This window comes from Lonchura striata, chromosome 6, assembly GCF_046129695.1.
Source record: "Lonchura striata isolate bLonStr1 chromosome 6, bLonStr1.mat, whole genome shotgun sequence".
Lineage (NCBI taxonomy): Eukaryota > Metazoa > Chordata > Aves > Passeriformes > Estrildidae > Lonchura > Lonchura striata.
The window spans coordinates 3753817-3770000 of NC_134608.1; the positions used below are offsets into that span (position 1 = coordinate 3753817).

A 16184-nucleotide genomic window follows, 5' to 3' on the forward strand; every position below is an offset into this window, starting at 1 on the left:
TGCAGACAGGCTGACATGCAACATGCTGATTGTGAGGAGACATGTCAGTCTTGGCAAATGGATTGATCCCTGGAGCAAATCTGGCATAAAACAGATTTCCTCCTGAACAGTGATTTCCTGTGTCTCTGGTGCTCTCAGGGAGATGGGGCTTTGCTAATTGTTGTGCCTTCCCTGTTTCTTCCTTTCTTTTTTGTTTTATATGTTTTTTGGTTTTTTTATTATTTATTTATTTTTAATCCTGTCTTCCCCTTACAGGCCCAGGAGTCTTTGGCAGCTCTTGAGAGAGAAATTGGGAAGGTTTTTGGGGATGCCAATGTTATTGAAAACAGCGACGTTTGCACAGACTCGGTGAGTAATTCCTGGAGCTCAGGGGCCACACAAATCTCACAGTGGCAACTTTGGGAAGTGAGGTCCAGCAGAGGAACAGGATGTTTGGGTGACTGGGGCTTTAAGTGCTACAGCTTGCCAGGGTGTCAAGGGTTCACTGGGAATTTTGCTGCTGTCTGGATCGTGACCTCCTTCCTGTGGCTCAGATTTGCAAGCAGGGAGGGGAGGGATTCTGGGCTTTTGCTGGGTTTTTGGTTTGGTTTGGGCAAAAGTAGGGAGATCCCCGGACTTGTCCCTTCAGGAAGGGAAAAAGGAAGCCAAAAATAACTCTGCTGATGACTAAGTGGGCTGAAAACACTGTTGGGTTTGCCCTTCTGACATCAGTAATGCCAGAGAAAGGCAGTCTTGCACAACCTGTAACACTGAGACAGATTCTTTTGCCAGAATGGGATTCCTTCTGCTCCTCTGCAGCTTGTGACCAAGAGCCAGAACTTGATTTCAGCTGGTCCTGGCTGCTGGGAATTTGTGTTGACCTTGATGTGGCCCAGCAGCAAAATGTTGCTAAGATGAGCTTCAGCGGGGAGCAGCCCTGAGTGCTGTGGCTGGCTGACTCTGCAGACTGCTGGTGTTCCTGTAGCCTCCAGCAATGGCATTCCAGCTTTAGGGTCTGGAATTGGGTGGGCAGGTGGGTTGCTGTCAGCATGGCTGGGTGTGGAGCTGGTGCTCAGAGTGTTGCCCTAAAGACACCACCTGCACAGGGGGCTGGGCTGGGGCTTTGTCACTGGCTTTTTCCATCTCTGACAAAAAGAGCTTTCACACCAGCCCTGGAATAACTTTCCAGAGGGCAGCTGGGAGGGCTGAAAGAGATTCTCTCCCAGCTCAGAGGTGTCAATGGAGCTCATTCCCCATTTTCTTCCGAGGGACAGAGTGGAAGGACCCGCTGTCGTCTGAGAGGGAGAGGAGCACTTGCAGACAGCACAAATAATTTATATCAACTCCTTTTAACTGCTGAACCTAAGTGGCTTCATCAGCTGTGAGAGGAAGCTCTCCTCTGAGGAGAGCTGCAGGAAAGCCTTTGTAGTCATTAGCAGGAATGAAATGGCTTTTCCAGGCTCATCACTCATGGATGCTGATGGAGCCCTGCGCTGGGCTCGCCGTGGCCGAGCCAGAGATGCAGCTGGGCCTGTGAGACTGCAGATGTGCCAGCCCTGGGAGCTGGTTCTGGAGGATGGGAGAGCTGCTGAGCCCTCCCTGTGTTTCCAGGGGAGGCCAGGGCTTTCTGGTGCTGATGCCTTGTGCAGGCTGACCTAGAACAGAGACTAGACAGAGTTACAGAATAAAGCAGGGATTTATTCAAAGGATCTCCTCCATGGATCCACCTTGGGCAGCACAAAACCCAGCCAGGGCTGCACCCAAGATGAATCAAAATGGTCACAAAATGCGTGACTGGTCACTGAATCTCTCACTTTTTTATGTTCTGCTCCATTTGCACCTTGGAGTTCATTGTCCCATTCCAGCTCCAGCCCATCAGTCCCACCCTGCTTGTTTTTCTCTCTCCAGCCCACGTTGTTTATGCTCCTGGGCTGAGATTTGGATCATTTGTCCTTGGTGCCCAGCTGGAGCAGGAATTGTTTTGTGTCCCTGCTCTGTGCACAGAGCTCAGCATCCCCTGATCTGGAGCCCAGACCCACACACTAAAGCAGCAGAGAATGTGAAAAATAGAGAAGCTCAAACCTGAGGTGTCAGTGCCAGTCAGGGGCTGTGTCCCTGTCTGCAGCAGGGTGGAGAAGAGCCCCCCTCGAGCCAATGCCCAGCTCCTCTGCTGTGCCTTCATGGCTTATCCACGTGGTGCTTGGGGACAGCAGTGCCACCAGCCATGGCATTTTTGGCTGGTGGCTCTGGGCAGCCCTCCTGTCATTGGCTGTGCCCTGTGGTGGCCCAAATGGGCTTCTTTGGTTTAATTGCCTTAACTCACAAAACCCCTCTGGCTCTGGCATTGCTCTGCTCTTGCTGCACATGGTGGAGCCCAGGTTTCTGCCAGAATATCCATGTCTTTTTTCTAAAAAGGAGTGTGGAAAAACAATCCTAATAAACCTGCAATTAAGCCTTCATTAGTAAAAATACATTAATTGTTCAAGCAGCATTCTTGACAGGTAGCCATTGGCAGAGGCTGGAATTAGAACATTATCTTTTCTCCAAGCCTTTTCTGCTGCCTTTTTTTTCCTCTTTTTGAGGGGAGAAAAGGAAACTGTCTCCCCAGAAGCCTAAAAACCCAGCTGAAAATAGCTCTGAGATCAAAAAAGAAAGTCTTCCAGCCACTTCCACCTAGCAACAGTGCCTCTTTTTTTTTTTTTTAACTAAGGACCTGAAAACACATGCTTGAAAATGAACATATTTGTTCCTTCTGGGTGCTGGAACCAACCCACAAAATTGAGAAATGATAAACCTTCAAACACACTCAGAGTGTTTTCTTTAGACTCCTTTTCTTTCTATTTAAAAATAGACCATTTGGGGTTTCTAATCAGCTGCTTTGTCACTTATGGGACCAGCTGATGACTGAAGGGGGCTTTTAGTGTGCTTTAAGGAAGTCATTTATATTCAGCAGCTTGCTTAGGCACTGAGCTTATTTTGAGGCTTATGTGCAATCTAATGTGCTTTCCCCCCCCAAATCTCAGTGCAGAGCAGTCCATCACTGGAAACTGGGAATGCCATGTGTGTGAAACAGCCGGGGGGAATCTGTCCAGACACTTCAGCTCCTCTTTTAGCTGCTGGGTCTGAAATCACAGGGACTTCCCCACTACCCTCCTCGTCCTCTCTTCATCCTTATCTCCCAAAGAAGTGGGGTCAGAGAATCCCAGAGTGGTTTGGGTTGGAAGGGGCCTTAAGGACCATCCAGTCCCACCTCTGCCATGGCAGGGACACCTTCCACCATCCCAGTTTGCTCCAAACCCTGTCCAGTCTGGCCTTGGGCACTTCCAGGGATCCAGAGGCAGCCACAGCTGCTCTGGGCACCCTCACAGCCAGGATTTATTCTGTTTATCTGACCTAAATTTCCCCTCTTTCCCCTGAGTCATGGAGAGCACAGGGCTGGGGCTCAGCAGTGTGAGGCAGCTGTGCACTCCTGGGTTAGCAGGAGCTGCAGGAGGACTGTGCTGAGCCCAAATCCATTGGGATCTAGTCAGGATTGGCCCCAGGAGGATTGGGGCTGTGTCTATAATTCATGAGTGAACGCTGCCCGACATTAGTGAGGTCACAGAACAGAAGGGGATGCAGTAAATGAGGGAGGGAGGGAGGAGCTGTTCCCAGAGCTGGGAATGCACTGGGGGCTCCTTCCTTGCTCCTGCTGCTTCTGTGCTGCTGCCCAGGCAGCCTCACTGCTGGTCAGTGCTGGATTAATTCATCTGCTGGCTGCTAATTGCCTTTGCCTAATTGCCTTTGCCACTTCCATCAGTCTGCATGAGGCTGCTTAGCCAAGTCTCAGCCTTGACAGACCTGATTTTCTGCTTTAATAAGGGTAAAACAGGTTAAGGCTACCCTAATACAGATCCCAATGATTTTTTTTTTACAGTGGAGAAATGTTTACCAGTTGCACAGGAGTAAGAGCTTTGCTGCAGATTGTTTTGTTCTCTTGTCTGAGCCCGGAGTCGTTTCTGTAATGGTGCAGGTGCTTGAGTTTGATTTACTGCTCGTTTTGCATTTCCAGCCAAATGGGAGCAGGGAAATGGCCCTCTCTGAACTCCCTCTTAATTTCCCTGGAGCTCTGGGGAGAGATTTGCACCCACATTATGCATCAGTCTCATTCTGTGGGTAACAGCAGAGCGGGGCTGAGGGATGCTGAGAGCCTGCAAACACCTCTGTGCTCCTGTGGAGAGCTGGGAGCTTCTGCATCGCTGACACCATGGCAGAGTTGCTTCTTTTTAGCTGTTAAATTTCAAGGAAAAGCTCTCCTGCAGGTGATCTGCATGTCTGTGTTCTGAGCTCAATAAGGAGCAGTAAGGTGTGTGTGTTAGATGTGCTCTCTGTGTCTCTGGAGGAGTTAATCAATAAATATAATAAAACAGGGATTAATTAATCAATAAATGTAAAACAAAACAAGGATTACACAGCACTGTTAGCCCAGCAAGACTGACAGGCAGGGAGGCAGGAAGGGGAGAGTCCATCTTCAGCTGAAGTGACACTTCCTGATTAAGAAACTCTGGAAATCTTAGTTAAAAAAAAAAAAAAGGCTTTTATTTTTGTTTCAAAACACAAGCTCAGCATTTTCATTTCAGCACAGGAAACTTTCTAGCTCATGGTAGCTTTCATTTTTCCCTTTCTTCATGTTTTCTGCTGCTTGGACTGTTATGTGAAGCCTTCATTTAAGTCCAGATGTTGCTGGCAAGTGGGAATTTCCCAGGGGTTTGGAGCAGAGGGTGAATCCATGTTATTGCTGTGGGTGGGGAAGGGTGTGCATCTCCAGGCAGCTGTTCCAAATGCTGTTTCCCAGCTGGAGCTGCCTTGGGCTGGGGTGTTGGGTACTGCTGAGGACACCATCCCACAGCTCCTCAGTCACAGCCAGTCCTTGTTCTGCTGTTCCAGCTGTGGGGTCAGGAGTTGTGCCTGTGATGCCTTGTAAAGGCTGGACTAGAACAGAGGCTGGACAGAGTTAAAGAATAAAGCAGGGATTTATTAAAGGATCTCCTCAATGGATCCACCTTGGGCAGCAGCAGAGCCCAGCCAGGGCTGCACCCAAGATGAACCAAAATGGTCACAAAAAATGGATGATCAGTTATAAAATGATCAGTTCTGCTCCATTGGCACCTTGGAGTTCATTGTCCCATTCCAGCTCCAGCCCATCAGTCCCACCCTGCTTGTTTTTCTCTCTCCAGCCCACGCTGTTTGTGCTCCTGGGCTGAGGTTTGGATCATTTGTCCTTGGTGCCCAGCTGGAGCAGGAATTGTTTTGTCTCCCTGCTCTGTGCAGAGAGCTCAGCATCCCCTGATATGAAGCCCAGACCCACACACTGAAGCAGCACAGAATCTGAAAAATAGAAAAGCTGAAACCTGAGGCATCACCTGTGCACCCTGACCTGTGTTATAAACAACATCTGTGGGGAGTTCAGCCATGGGGAAATAACCTTTGAGGCTGGATCAGCTGTGGATACCAGCACAATTCTGGAAGCAGGGAGTGCTGAAGTCCCAGGCTGGGAGGGTAGGAGCTGGATGTGCAGGTGATTCCCTGGAGCAGGAAAGGGCTCCTTGACTTTGAACCCTGTTCTCCTTAAACGTGGCCATAACCCTGTGACTGACAAGAATCGTTCCAATCTGCACCATGAGTTGTAATTTTATACAGAGGATCTAATTCTAGGCTTTCTTGGTAATGAGATTGTAAATGAGTTTTTAATGATTTCCTTTCTTTTTCCCTTCTTCCAGGAATTGAGTGATAAAAGGCGAAATGTGGTGGTGAATCTTACCCAGGATGTGGGTCACCTCAAGAAGCTGCTCGTGTCAATAAGCCAAATGCTGTCAAAGGGATGAGGACACTACAGCCAGGTGGGTGGGGACAGTGACCCCCCAGGTCAGCTGTTGGGAAGGCCATGGCTGTGTTATGGTGGGACTTCGTTCAAATTAACAACTCTCGTGTCAAAATATGAGACTTTTAGAATCAGTGAATTATTAAAGTTGGAAAAACCTTCTGAGTTTGTGAGTCCAGCCTTTCCCCCAGTTCTCCCACTGACCATGTCCCCAAGTGCCACATGCAGGGATGGAGATTCCATCACTGCCCTGTTCTGATGCCTGACCCTGCTAACACTTTCAGTGAAGAATCTTTTCCTAATACTCATCCAAATTCCACATGCAAATGATAAAAAGCTCCTGGCAGGCACTGCATTTGTTCCTCCCTGGATGCATTTGTCAATTAGCTGAGACTAATCTGCAGTCCCCATGTCCCTGTGTAGACATGTAAATCCACCCTCCCTGCTACTTCCTGCAGCAGGTTGCCCCAAGTTTTGTTCTCCCAGAGCTTTTTTTCCTCTTTATTTGCTCCACCAGCAAACTGCTGTGATTGCTTTGGGATGGAGGATATAAAATAACCCACAGCAATGGCTGGCTGGGAGTGCCTCAACACCAGCCATGAGCTCTTCATCCAGTTCCAGACACGTGGACAAAGCTTTAATTTTAATACTCAGCCAGCTTGGAAAGCTGGAGCTTTGTGCTGATCAAGTTAAATGACCCAGAATTAGCTGAAGGTTGGATAAGCTCAAGACACTGAACCTTTTAAGGAAGCTGATGCAGGTTTGGGTCTGAACTGGGGACTGTTTGAACAAGAAGTGTCAGAGCTCCCTTTCATCTGCTGAGGATGGGACTTGTACTCCTAATTCAAGTGCTTTTTATGCCCCAGCCTTTGTAGGAGAGCTGCAGAGGGTCCCTGGGTGTCCAGGTGGGAGGGAGGTGCTGCTGCACCTCGGCCTCTGCTCTGGAGGCTGTTCCTGCTCAGCCTCCAGCACCCAGGCTCCTTCCCCTGGCCTTCCTGGTGCCTGGCACGAGGAAATGCAGGTGCTGGGATGATGGAATTGTTATAACCCTCCTCTGACCTGGTGATTTGTGCTTCTCTTGCAGGGTGAATCACGGGGGAATCGTTCATTTGAGGATAGCAGAAGGCATTGTATTATATTTTGCCAAATTAAAGCCTTATTTATGTTTTCACCCTTTCTACTTCGTCAGAAACACTGAACAGTTTTGTCTTTTCTAATCCTTGTTAGACTACTGATTTAAAGAAAAAACCCCAACTCTGTAGACACCTCCAGAGTTTAGTTTTATAATAAAAACAAACCTGTTTGGATAATTAGACCTTTACATTCCTGGAGAGACAGTAAACACATAATCTTTTATCTTATTTTGCTCAATAAAACTTGTTCAGAAAACTCCAACGTGGTAAAGTCACCAATGGGAAATGACATTTTAATACTGATGTTGTACACTGTTTTACTTAATTACATTTTTGGGATTAGCTGCCTCTGACTTCAACCTCAAGTAAACACTCTTTTTTTTTTTTTTTTTTTTTTTTTTGGTTGCTAATGTAATCAGTTTTTGTAATGGTGTCAGCAAATAAAGGGATGCTATTATTCAAGGTGTTCCTGCTCTCTTCTTCCAAGTCAGTTTGGATGAGTCAGGTGAGGTTTCCACCTCTCCCCTCCCCAAAATGAGCATCAGGCTGCACCCACTGTCCTTGTTTTTGGGCAGAGGAGGAGGCACCAGCTTGAGAGGAGACAAACTGGGGAGTGAGTTTTTGTTCTAAAGAAAAGGTTTTTAAAAAAGACAAGAAATCCCCACCAAAATACTATGCAAAATGTGGTTCTGGGCCATGTGTTGTCTTTGGGGAAGATCAGGGGAGGAAGAGCTGGGAACACTGGATGTGGCAAGGCCAGCTGGGAGCAGAGTGTGTCCATCTGCCCCAGATCCACCCCTGGGGGGGTCTGGGCTGGAAGCAGTTCTGGGAGAGGGTTTGGATGCTGTTACCTTGTGCTTTGTTGGGAACAAGTGTGGGGAGGGTCTTTGGTGGGACAGGCATTCTCCTGGAGGCGTGGGGAGATCGGGGGGCCCCTCCTCTGTATCTTGGAGGAACCTCCCAGTCCTGTGGGATTCTGCAATGGGCAAAGGGTGATTTGGTTTTCTAGAACACCTGAGGATGTGATTATCTCAGGGAAGGTGATAAAACAGGGGTCAGTCATTAATTGGGGGTTAATTGCAGAGGTGAAACAGATCAAACTGCTCACCCTCAGCTGTTCACACTCCCCTCTGTGCTGTTTCTTAGTTAATATTTGGCCTTCACCAGGCAGGAGGTAAAGAAGCCTCTTCCTTACATGGTTCCAGTGATCTGGATCATGCTAAATCCTGCTGAGAGCTGTGAAATTGCTCAGAAGAGGGTGAAAAAAAACCTGAAAAATGTTTCCTCACAGCAGGAGCTACCCCTGCTCTCCAGCTGTGGCCACTGAAGTGTTGTGTTCCATGGAGACGTTATTCCATGGAGTTAAAACTCAAATGCCATTAGCCTGACTTGTGTAGGTGTTTGATGTGGACTGCAGATCCAAGGAAAACCTGAACCCTGGAGGGTCTCCACACTTGCCCTGGTTAGGGTCAGAGCCTTTGGCAGGTGTCTAAACACCAGTTTGGGGTGCAAGTGCCAATTTAATGGATGCCTGCAAGTTTGACTGGTTTAAAATGATTTAAGAACATAACCCAGGAGCTTCAGTGGTGGTGGTTTGGGCTGGGGGTGTCCCTGTGACTCTGATTCCTTCCTGTCCCTCAGGGGAGTCCCCTTGGCCACCCGTGCTGGGAAGCTCCTCTGAAGCATCATCCCAGTGGGAGCTGGGCTCTGCAGGGAAGGTGATGTCCTCTTTTCCTTGAAAAGGTGGGTTTGAAATGCTGCAGGTGCCTCACTCAAGAAAGAAATGCTTTTGGAAGGGACAGCAGTGCCTGGAGAGCCTCTGGATCATTCCTGTGTCTCCAGGCTCTTGCAGAGCAGGGGTTGAAGGTGCTGCTGCAGTGCTCAGTTCAAAAGGGGAGAGATTTGCAGCATCATTCCCTTTCTGTCTGGGCAGGAATTCTCCCTGGAGAGGATGGGAGATCTTTTTAGTTTTGAAATTTAAGCTCAGGTTTTTATTTCGCTTTAGGGGGGTGTACAGAAGTGTTAGAGGCAGCTGTGGAAAGATCCCCTGGAAAGCTCAGCTGAGCAAAGCCTGATCCCCTCTCTGAAGGGTGAGGAGAGGTCAGGCTGGCTCCCCAGGAGCACTGGGAAGAGGGAAGGATGCTGTTCCACCTCACTGTCCTCTCCAGCCGTGCATAAAACACTGCTCATCTCCAATTTGGTCACTGAGAAATCCAGCCCTGAGCATCTGCTGGGAAAAAACAGGGGGAGAAAAAAAAAAAAAGAAGTCTGGAAAGCTGATTGATCAGTGCAAAGGTAGAGCTGGAGCCTGGTGTGTTCCCAGGGCTGCGATCTCTGCAGAGCTCCAGCCCTGGTGCCCAGGCAGGATGGTGTCTGCCTGCACTAGAGGGAGACAATAGCTAATGGATACAGGGATGCTTTTCTTGGAAAAAAGCCCAAAGTGGGATGCTCAGATGTTGGCAAATGGTTTTTTTTCTGGTATTTATTTATCTCTTGGAGGTGGTTTGCACCAGGAGAGCCTGAGCCAGGCGATGTGGGGCTGAGTGCTGCCTGTGAGGTGCTGCCTGTGGAGCCTGGCTCCTGTACAAACCTGGCTCCTGCTGCTTTCAGTTCAGCCTCATCCCTCAAAATGGGAATGCTAATGCCTCAGGTTTGAGCTTTTCTGTTTTGCACATCCTGTGCTGCCTTCGTGTGTAGTTCTGAGTTTCATATCAGGGGATGCTGAGCTCTGTGCACAGAGCAGGGACACAAACCAATTCCTGCTCCAGCTGGGCACCAAGGACAAATGATCCAAACCTCAGCCCCAGGAGCACAAACAGCGTGGGCTGGAGAGAGAAAAACAAGCAGGATGGGACTGATGGGCTGGAGCTGGAATGGGACAATGAACTCCAAGGTGCCAATGGAGCAGAACTTAGAAAAGTGAGAGATCCAGTGACCAGTCATCCATTTTGTGACTATTTTGATTCATCTTGAGTATAACCCTGGCTGGGCTCTTGTGCTGCCCAAGGTGGATCCATTGAGGCTTTTAAATAAATCCCTACTTTATTCTTTGACTCTGCCCAGCCTCTGTTCCAGGGCAGTCTTCACAAGGCATCACTGGGAGGTGCAGGGGAAGGCTCTGAGCTCTCTCCCTGAAGTTGTGCTGCCTCTCCTGAGTCCCTCCCACCCTTTTCCCTGGCTGTATCCAGCACTGGGGAGCAGCAGGTTGTTTACCCAGGAGCTGCTGCTGCCTTTTCTCAGGCACTGACTCACTCAGCTATTTATTCCTGTGATTAAAAAAAGCTCGTGCAGCTTTAATTCGACCCCAAATAATTCGGCTGATTTTGCCATAAAAGCCCTCTGCAATGGCCCAGCTGTGTGTTCTCCTGGGGGTCCCCATGTCCCCCTTGCTCCCTGTGTGACCTTGGCTTTCTCCTGCAGCTCTCTCAGGGATGTTTGCACTTTGGTGGTCACCAAGGGTCTTGCCAGGCTGGTTTTGGCAGAGGGGTTGTACCGAGGGGGCTCTTTTTGGGTCTTGGAGGAAGCTGAGTGGAGGGAGCTTCTGCTGGCTGAGTGAGAAATCCAGAAGGTGAAAACCACCATATTTCTGCCAGACTTCAAGGTTAAACATCATCTTCCAGCAAAAACCCCTCCATGGGCCCAGACTGTGCCTGTGCCCTGGCTGGAGAGGAAAGGTTTTGGGGAGAAAGCCTCTGGTGGTGCTATGGGATGTAAAGTCTCCAGAGGCTTTAAAACAAACTGGAGATCACTGCTACTTTTCCAGCATTCCAGCTTTCCCTCACGTCCTGTTGGAGCTCTCACAAATCCCTGTGGATCCCCTGTGAGCCCTGGCTGGGCAGTGGCTGTGGGGGGGAGCAATGGGCAAGGGATGCTCCTTGGAGGGAGATTGAACTAAAGATCTTTACAGAGGTTGTCTCCTCTCCCAGATTTGCTTCAAATCACTCTGGACTCATTCCTGAAGGCACAGATTTTGCTGGGAGCTCTGCCTGCCACCGGGGCAGGATTAGGGGCTGAGAGGTGGTCTCCCCTGGAGCTTCATCTGGGTGTCCTGCTCTGCGAGGCTGCCCCAGCAAACGGGTCAGCAGAAGTCTGGAGGAGTTTCCTCAGTCTGCAGGAATGAGCAGAAGTACAGGAGAACCCGTGGGAATGCCAAGACTTGCACAAGACTCACTGTGGGGGTCACCTGTGGTGTGTCCCTAAACCCCTCCCCGTCTGTGACACGGGGGTGTGCAAAACATTTCATTTCTGTTGGAATTTCTGTTTATTTTTCCCCAAGGGCGTGTCTGGGAGGGTGCTGAGGTGGCTGCTGGAAGTGTCCCTGTTCTGATGTCCCCTGTGCTGGGGATGGGTGCAAGTTCTGCTCTCAGCATCCCCAGCAGAACCCGCACGTGGCTCCTTGGTGGCTGCTTGCAGCTTCCTGTGGGGATGCTTCTATTTCTGGAGTGCTTGCACCTAAAAATACATCTTCAGGCTCCTGGGGAAGCTGCTCTGCATCACTGAGGAGCTAATTAAACTGAGGGAAACGCAGGCCCTCCAGCAGGGCTTGTTCCATGCTGCTGAAAATGTCCTGGGTTTGTTTTATTCCCATTTTTGCAGCGATCCATGTTATGCATGGGCAAGGTCCAGGGGTTTCTCCTTCCTCTGTGGGAAGGGCAGGTTTGCACCTGGGTGTTTGGTCATCAATGCTTTTTTTTTTTTTTTGTGCAGCTGTGACCCCCCCAGACCCTGAATTTCAGCTTCAGCCCCACTGTGACCATGGCAGGACCCCCTGAGCAGCCCCTCAGCAGTGGAGGAGGGATGGGGGCCTGGCAAGCAGCTCTGAGTTTCACCCTGTACATTCCTGGAGATCTGGGGTTAAAATCCAGCTCAGGTGTGCTGGGGGGTCCCAGTGGGTTCTAGACCTCCAGTCTGGCCATCAGCAATTCTTTATCTTAACAAAACCACTGCCAAATGTGTCCGTGGGTCTTGTTTGTGTCACTATGGGACCCAAATCCAGGAGAGGATGGAGACTCTGAAGGTTCATGGCCTTTGTGATGTTCTCACAGGATTTATTTGGGTAAAACACCCCTCACCACCTCAACCAGGCTTAAAGCAGAGAAAATAAAGACCCCAAGGCCATTTCAAAGCTCATATTCAGAGCCAGAGTGTTCCTGCAGCACATCAGTGCTGCCCAGGGCCATCCTGGGAGAACCTGATCTCTTCCTTCAGCAAATGGGCTCATCCTCATCCAACCCAATAGAAAACAACCTGAGCTGCACCAGGCTGGGGATGGAATTCTTTAAAATCAATAAATATTTCAGGAGCAGGGAGAGCTGGTCTGTATCAGCAGTGCTGGTCCTGGCTGGTCATTATTAATTCAATGGATGCAGTGGTGAATTGGCTGAGGAAGCACAACAGCAGAAATTTTAAGTGCTGCTTCCCCCCACGTGGCTGAGATGATTTGCTGGATCTTCAGCGACTCAGAGTGGGGGTCCCAGCCTTCACCCAGGTGTTAAATACAGCCAAAAATGTTGTTTTGCACATGCCTCAGTCTGTGTGAAGCTGTGACAGCAGGACTTGCACCCCCAAACCGTCAGCTGTGCTTTCTAGGATGTCTGTCCTAAAAATCCTGCTTTTGGCGCCCTGTGATGGGGTGAAAATCTTGGGTTGAGGAGACTCCAAGATGCTGGCTGCCCTGGCAGAGTGGGATCAGCCCCTGTTCCCAACCCAAGGAGGCATTTTGTTACCCAGTGAAACAAAGAGAAACTGATCCCTCTATCCCAAAAAAAGGGCTTCTGAAACCTGATGGGGAAAACCAGCAAAGGAACCTGTTTATTGGTGTGTGTGAGAGCACAGCTGATCTCTTGGGAGTGTTTGTAGGGAAAAAAACTGAAAATGGGACACTCAGGGAGCAGGAGCTTCTCAATATCATGGAACACAGAATGGTTTGGGTTAGAAGGGACCTTAAATATTGTCCAGTTCCACCCCCTGCCATGGCAGGGACACCTTCCACCATCCCAGGGTGCTCCAAGCCCTGTCCAGCCTGGCCTTGGACACTGCCAGGGATCCAGGGGCAGCCACAGCTGCTCTGGGCACCCTGTGCCACCTCCCCACCCTCACAGCCAGGAATTCCTTCCCAATATCTGTTATCTTATATTATATATTATCTATATCTTATATATATTATATATATTGTGTATTTTTATACATATAATAGAATGTGTCACCTCCCCTCTCCCCTTACCCCGAAGGGGCAGCTGGGCTCTGTGCTGGTTTTGGGGGATGTGGGGTTGCTCTGTGGCCCTGCAGCTGTGTCCCCACGTGGCAGAGTGCCCTTGGGCTGCCCCCCTGCCCCCTTGGGCAGTGCCTTTTGAAGAGCTCTGCAGGACAGTGGATTTATTTTAAATGCACTTATAGGTGTTGCTGCTGGGCTGGGGGGCTGTACAGGCAGAAACACAAACTCTGCCCCATGTTTTCTTTGCCCTGGGACTGCTGTCCTTGCTGGTGAAGGTGAATTTATTGCACATCTTGTGGTATCTGACAGGTGAATCTGTCTCTATGTGGATCCTTCTGGAAGCTGAGGCAACTTTACCCCCTGTAGGTGGTAAAGGGAGAATCCTGTGGGACAAAGAGCAGGAGAGGATCCCCCAGCAGTGCGTGTTTAACATGTCTTGTGCCAACAATGGGGCTCTGATCCCATACGAGCATCATGTCCATATGTCACATATACATCTCTATATGGTGTTTCACCAATATGGGAGGAGTTCCATGGTCCAAGGCCAGGCTGGACAGGGCTTGGAGCAACCTGGCATGGTTTAAGTTGTCTCTGCCCATGGCAGGGAGTGAAATGAGATGATCTTTAACCAACCCAAGCCATTCTGTTTCTCTCTAAGCCCAACTTTGCAGTTAAATCTTGCCTGAGGATGGCTAAATCCCAGCATAATTTTTTCCCCTCACCTTTTGCTTAAAATCCATGTCCCAGGCTCATCTTTTCCTAACTAAATCCACCTTTCAGCAATAGCCTTTGCCATCACCCTGGTTCCCCAGGCCCTGCAGCTGACAATAAGTTGCTGTTACAGCAACCAGCATTAACACAAGGGCTACTCTTAATTACAGGAGCTGCTGTTTATCTCCCCAGCTCTGTTTGCTGCTGACAAAAGCCCGCTCAGGAGGGGGGGGTCTCTTGCTAATAAGCTGTGTGTGCACCCCAGCAGCGATATATTGATGTATTTTTAATAAATATTCTCCTTTAAAGGGCCACATATGTATTCTGGGCTAATCCTCTCATTACAAGATCGCGGGGCGGCTCCGAGGTGGGTGAGAGTGTGCCTGGCAAAGCTGGATTCCCTATTCATGGCTGGTGCCTTAGATCTTGTACTTCCTGAAGGGGAGAGATGATGAGAGCAATAACGACTCGCTGTGCTAATTATTGTCATCCTTGAAGTTTAGAGGACGGAGGTGCAGCGCCTCAATTAAGAAAAACTGGGAGCGATAGCCCGATAATAGAGAAGCCTTTCATTAATCAGTCCCCCTGGAAATGGGAGGCTCTGCCGAGGCTTCTCCCTGTCCACCTTCACCAAACACTTTCCTTGGGATGGGATAATAGGGAGGGAAATGGGGATTGAAGGTTGGGATGGTGGCAAAGGCTTGTCCTTGGCAGAACCTTTCTAGCGAGGGCTCTGCTCTGTGCCGCCGGGTGCAGGGGCCACATCCTTTTGCTGCCTAAGCTGGAGCAAACCTGGAGTTAAGTGGGATGGAAAAGCACATTTAAGCCTTCCTCTCTGCTGTTTACCTTGCTGTCCCACTCGGGTTGCAGGGGCTTTAATTTAGTTCAAATCCGATTAAAATATTCCGTTAGCATTTGCTCAGCGGCTCTGTGTACACCGGGCGTCTCAGAAAGGGAGAAAGGGCTCAGACTAAAGACTAAAGCTAAGCCTGCACAGGCCAGCAACCACACACATCTGCAGCCTCACTTTAGTCAGTGTTTTCCACTCATGTTTTCCCTACTTTCATCCTTTTCCTCCCATGAAAAAGCCTCTTTTAATGTGAAACCTCTGAGTCTTCTCTTCTGCTGACTGGGGAGAATGAGGCATCGAGACTTTTAAATCAGGCTGGTACTTTGCAGGATGAAGCATTCCTGGCTCTGTAGCAATGCTTTCCCTTTCTTTGGTGGCTCTGGATGGATCCCATGTGCAGGTTGATAAAACAGAACCACAAATGCACAATTTTTTTTTTTTACCTCTGTCTCCCCAAACCGGAGTGCAGACACTTAGTGAAGAGCATCCTATTTAATTTCCTGAAATATTTACACATTGCATGGAGCAATGGTAGGGCTGGTGTGAATCCCCTGACGATTTTAAGAGGATTTGGATGGTTCACATCTCTTCCTACTTGGGTTTAAACTCCTTGGCTACCAGACACGGGAGAGAGTGGCAAAGGCAGCCTTGGCTTTGCAGGAGCTTTCTACTTACAGGGAGTTGCAAGATGGGACAAACATCAGCCTGGAAGGGAATTTAGGGAGGTGTGAGCTGTGCCTCACCACTCTCCCAAGGCAGGAATGAGGAGTAGAACCTCTGGGAGAGGTGTGATGCTGCCTTTTGCCTTTTCCCACTTGGTTTAGTTGGTTTTCCTCATCATCAGCTGGAGATGCATCACACGGGGAGCCTGTGCTGGGGGATGCTGCAGCATCCACGCCCCCATGGAGCTCGTTTTGGGGATGGGGACAGGCTGCCACTCGTGAGCAGGGTTGTCCCCACCATCCTCTTGGCTTGGGATCCTGTAGGGTGGGAAATTTGGATCCTGTTGGGGATCCTCTTGGCTTGGGATCTTGTTGGGTGGGAAATTGGGATCCTGTTGGGGATCCTCTTGGCTTGGGATCTTGTTGAGGGGGAAATTGGGATCCTGTTGGGGATCCTCTTGGCTTGGGATCCTATTGGGTGGGAAATTGGGATCCTGTTGGGGATCCTCTTGGCTTGGGATCCTGTTGAGGGGGAAACCATGGGTGAAGAAATCACATCTGTGGCTGCTGTCTGCACCCAAGGGTGCCACTGGTGCTCTGAGAGCATTTTCTCCACCACTGCTGAGTCTGAGGGTCACACACATCCTGCAGGGATGGGGTTTGGGCAGAACTCCTGGTTTTATGGGTTTTTTTCCCCCTTCTTCTTGCTGGTAACAAGGGAGCCTGGAGGGGAAGGATTGAGGGAGTTTGGAGGGGAAGGATTGAGGGAGGCTGG

The 16184-nt window shown here is 49.6% G+C and overlaps 1 protein-coding gene across 12 annotated transcripts in view; it reads left to right on the top strand.

Annotated features, from left to right (window-relative positions):
* Nucleotides 1-7429, top strand: part of KTN1 (kinectin 1) — a 77275-nt gene extending 69846 nt beyond the window's left edge. For all 12 annotated transcript variants that reach the window (XM_031504899.2, XM_077783899.1, XM_077783900.1 and 9 more), the window contains 3 exons: nt 256-348; nt 5739-5858; nt 6924-7429. In XM_031504899.2, coding sequence (XP_031360759.1) covers nt 256-348; nt 5739-5843 — 198 coding nt within the window. In that variant the 3' untranslated portion in view covers nt 5844-5858; nt 6924-7429. The remainder of the gene's footprint in view (nt 1-255; nt 349-5738; nt 5859-6923) is intronic.
* The last annotated feature ends 8755 nt before the right edge of the window (nt 7430-16184 follow it).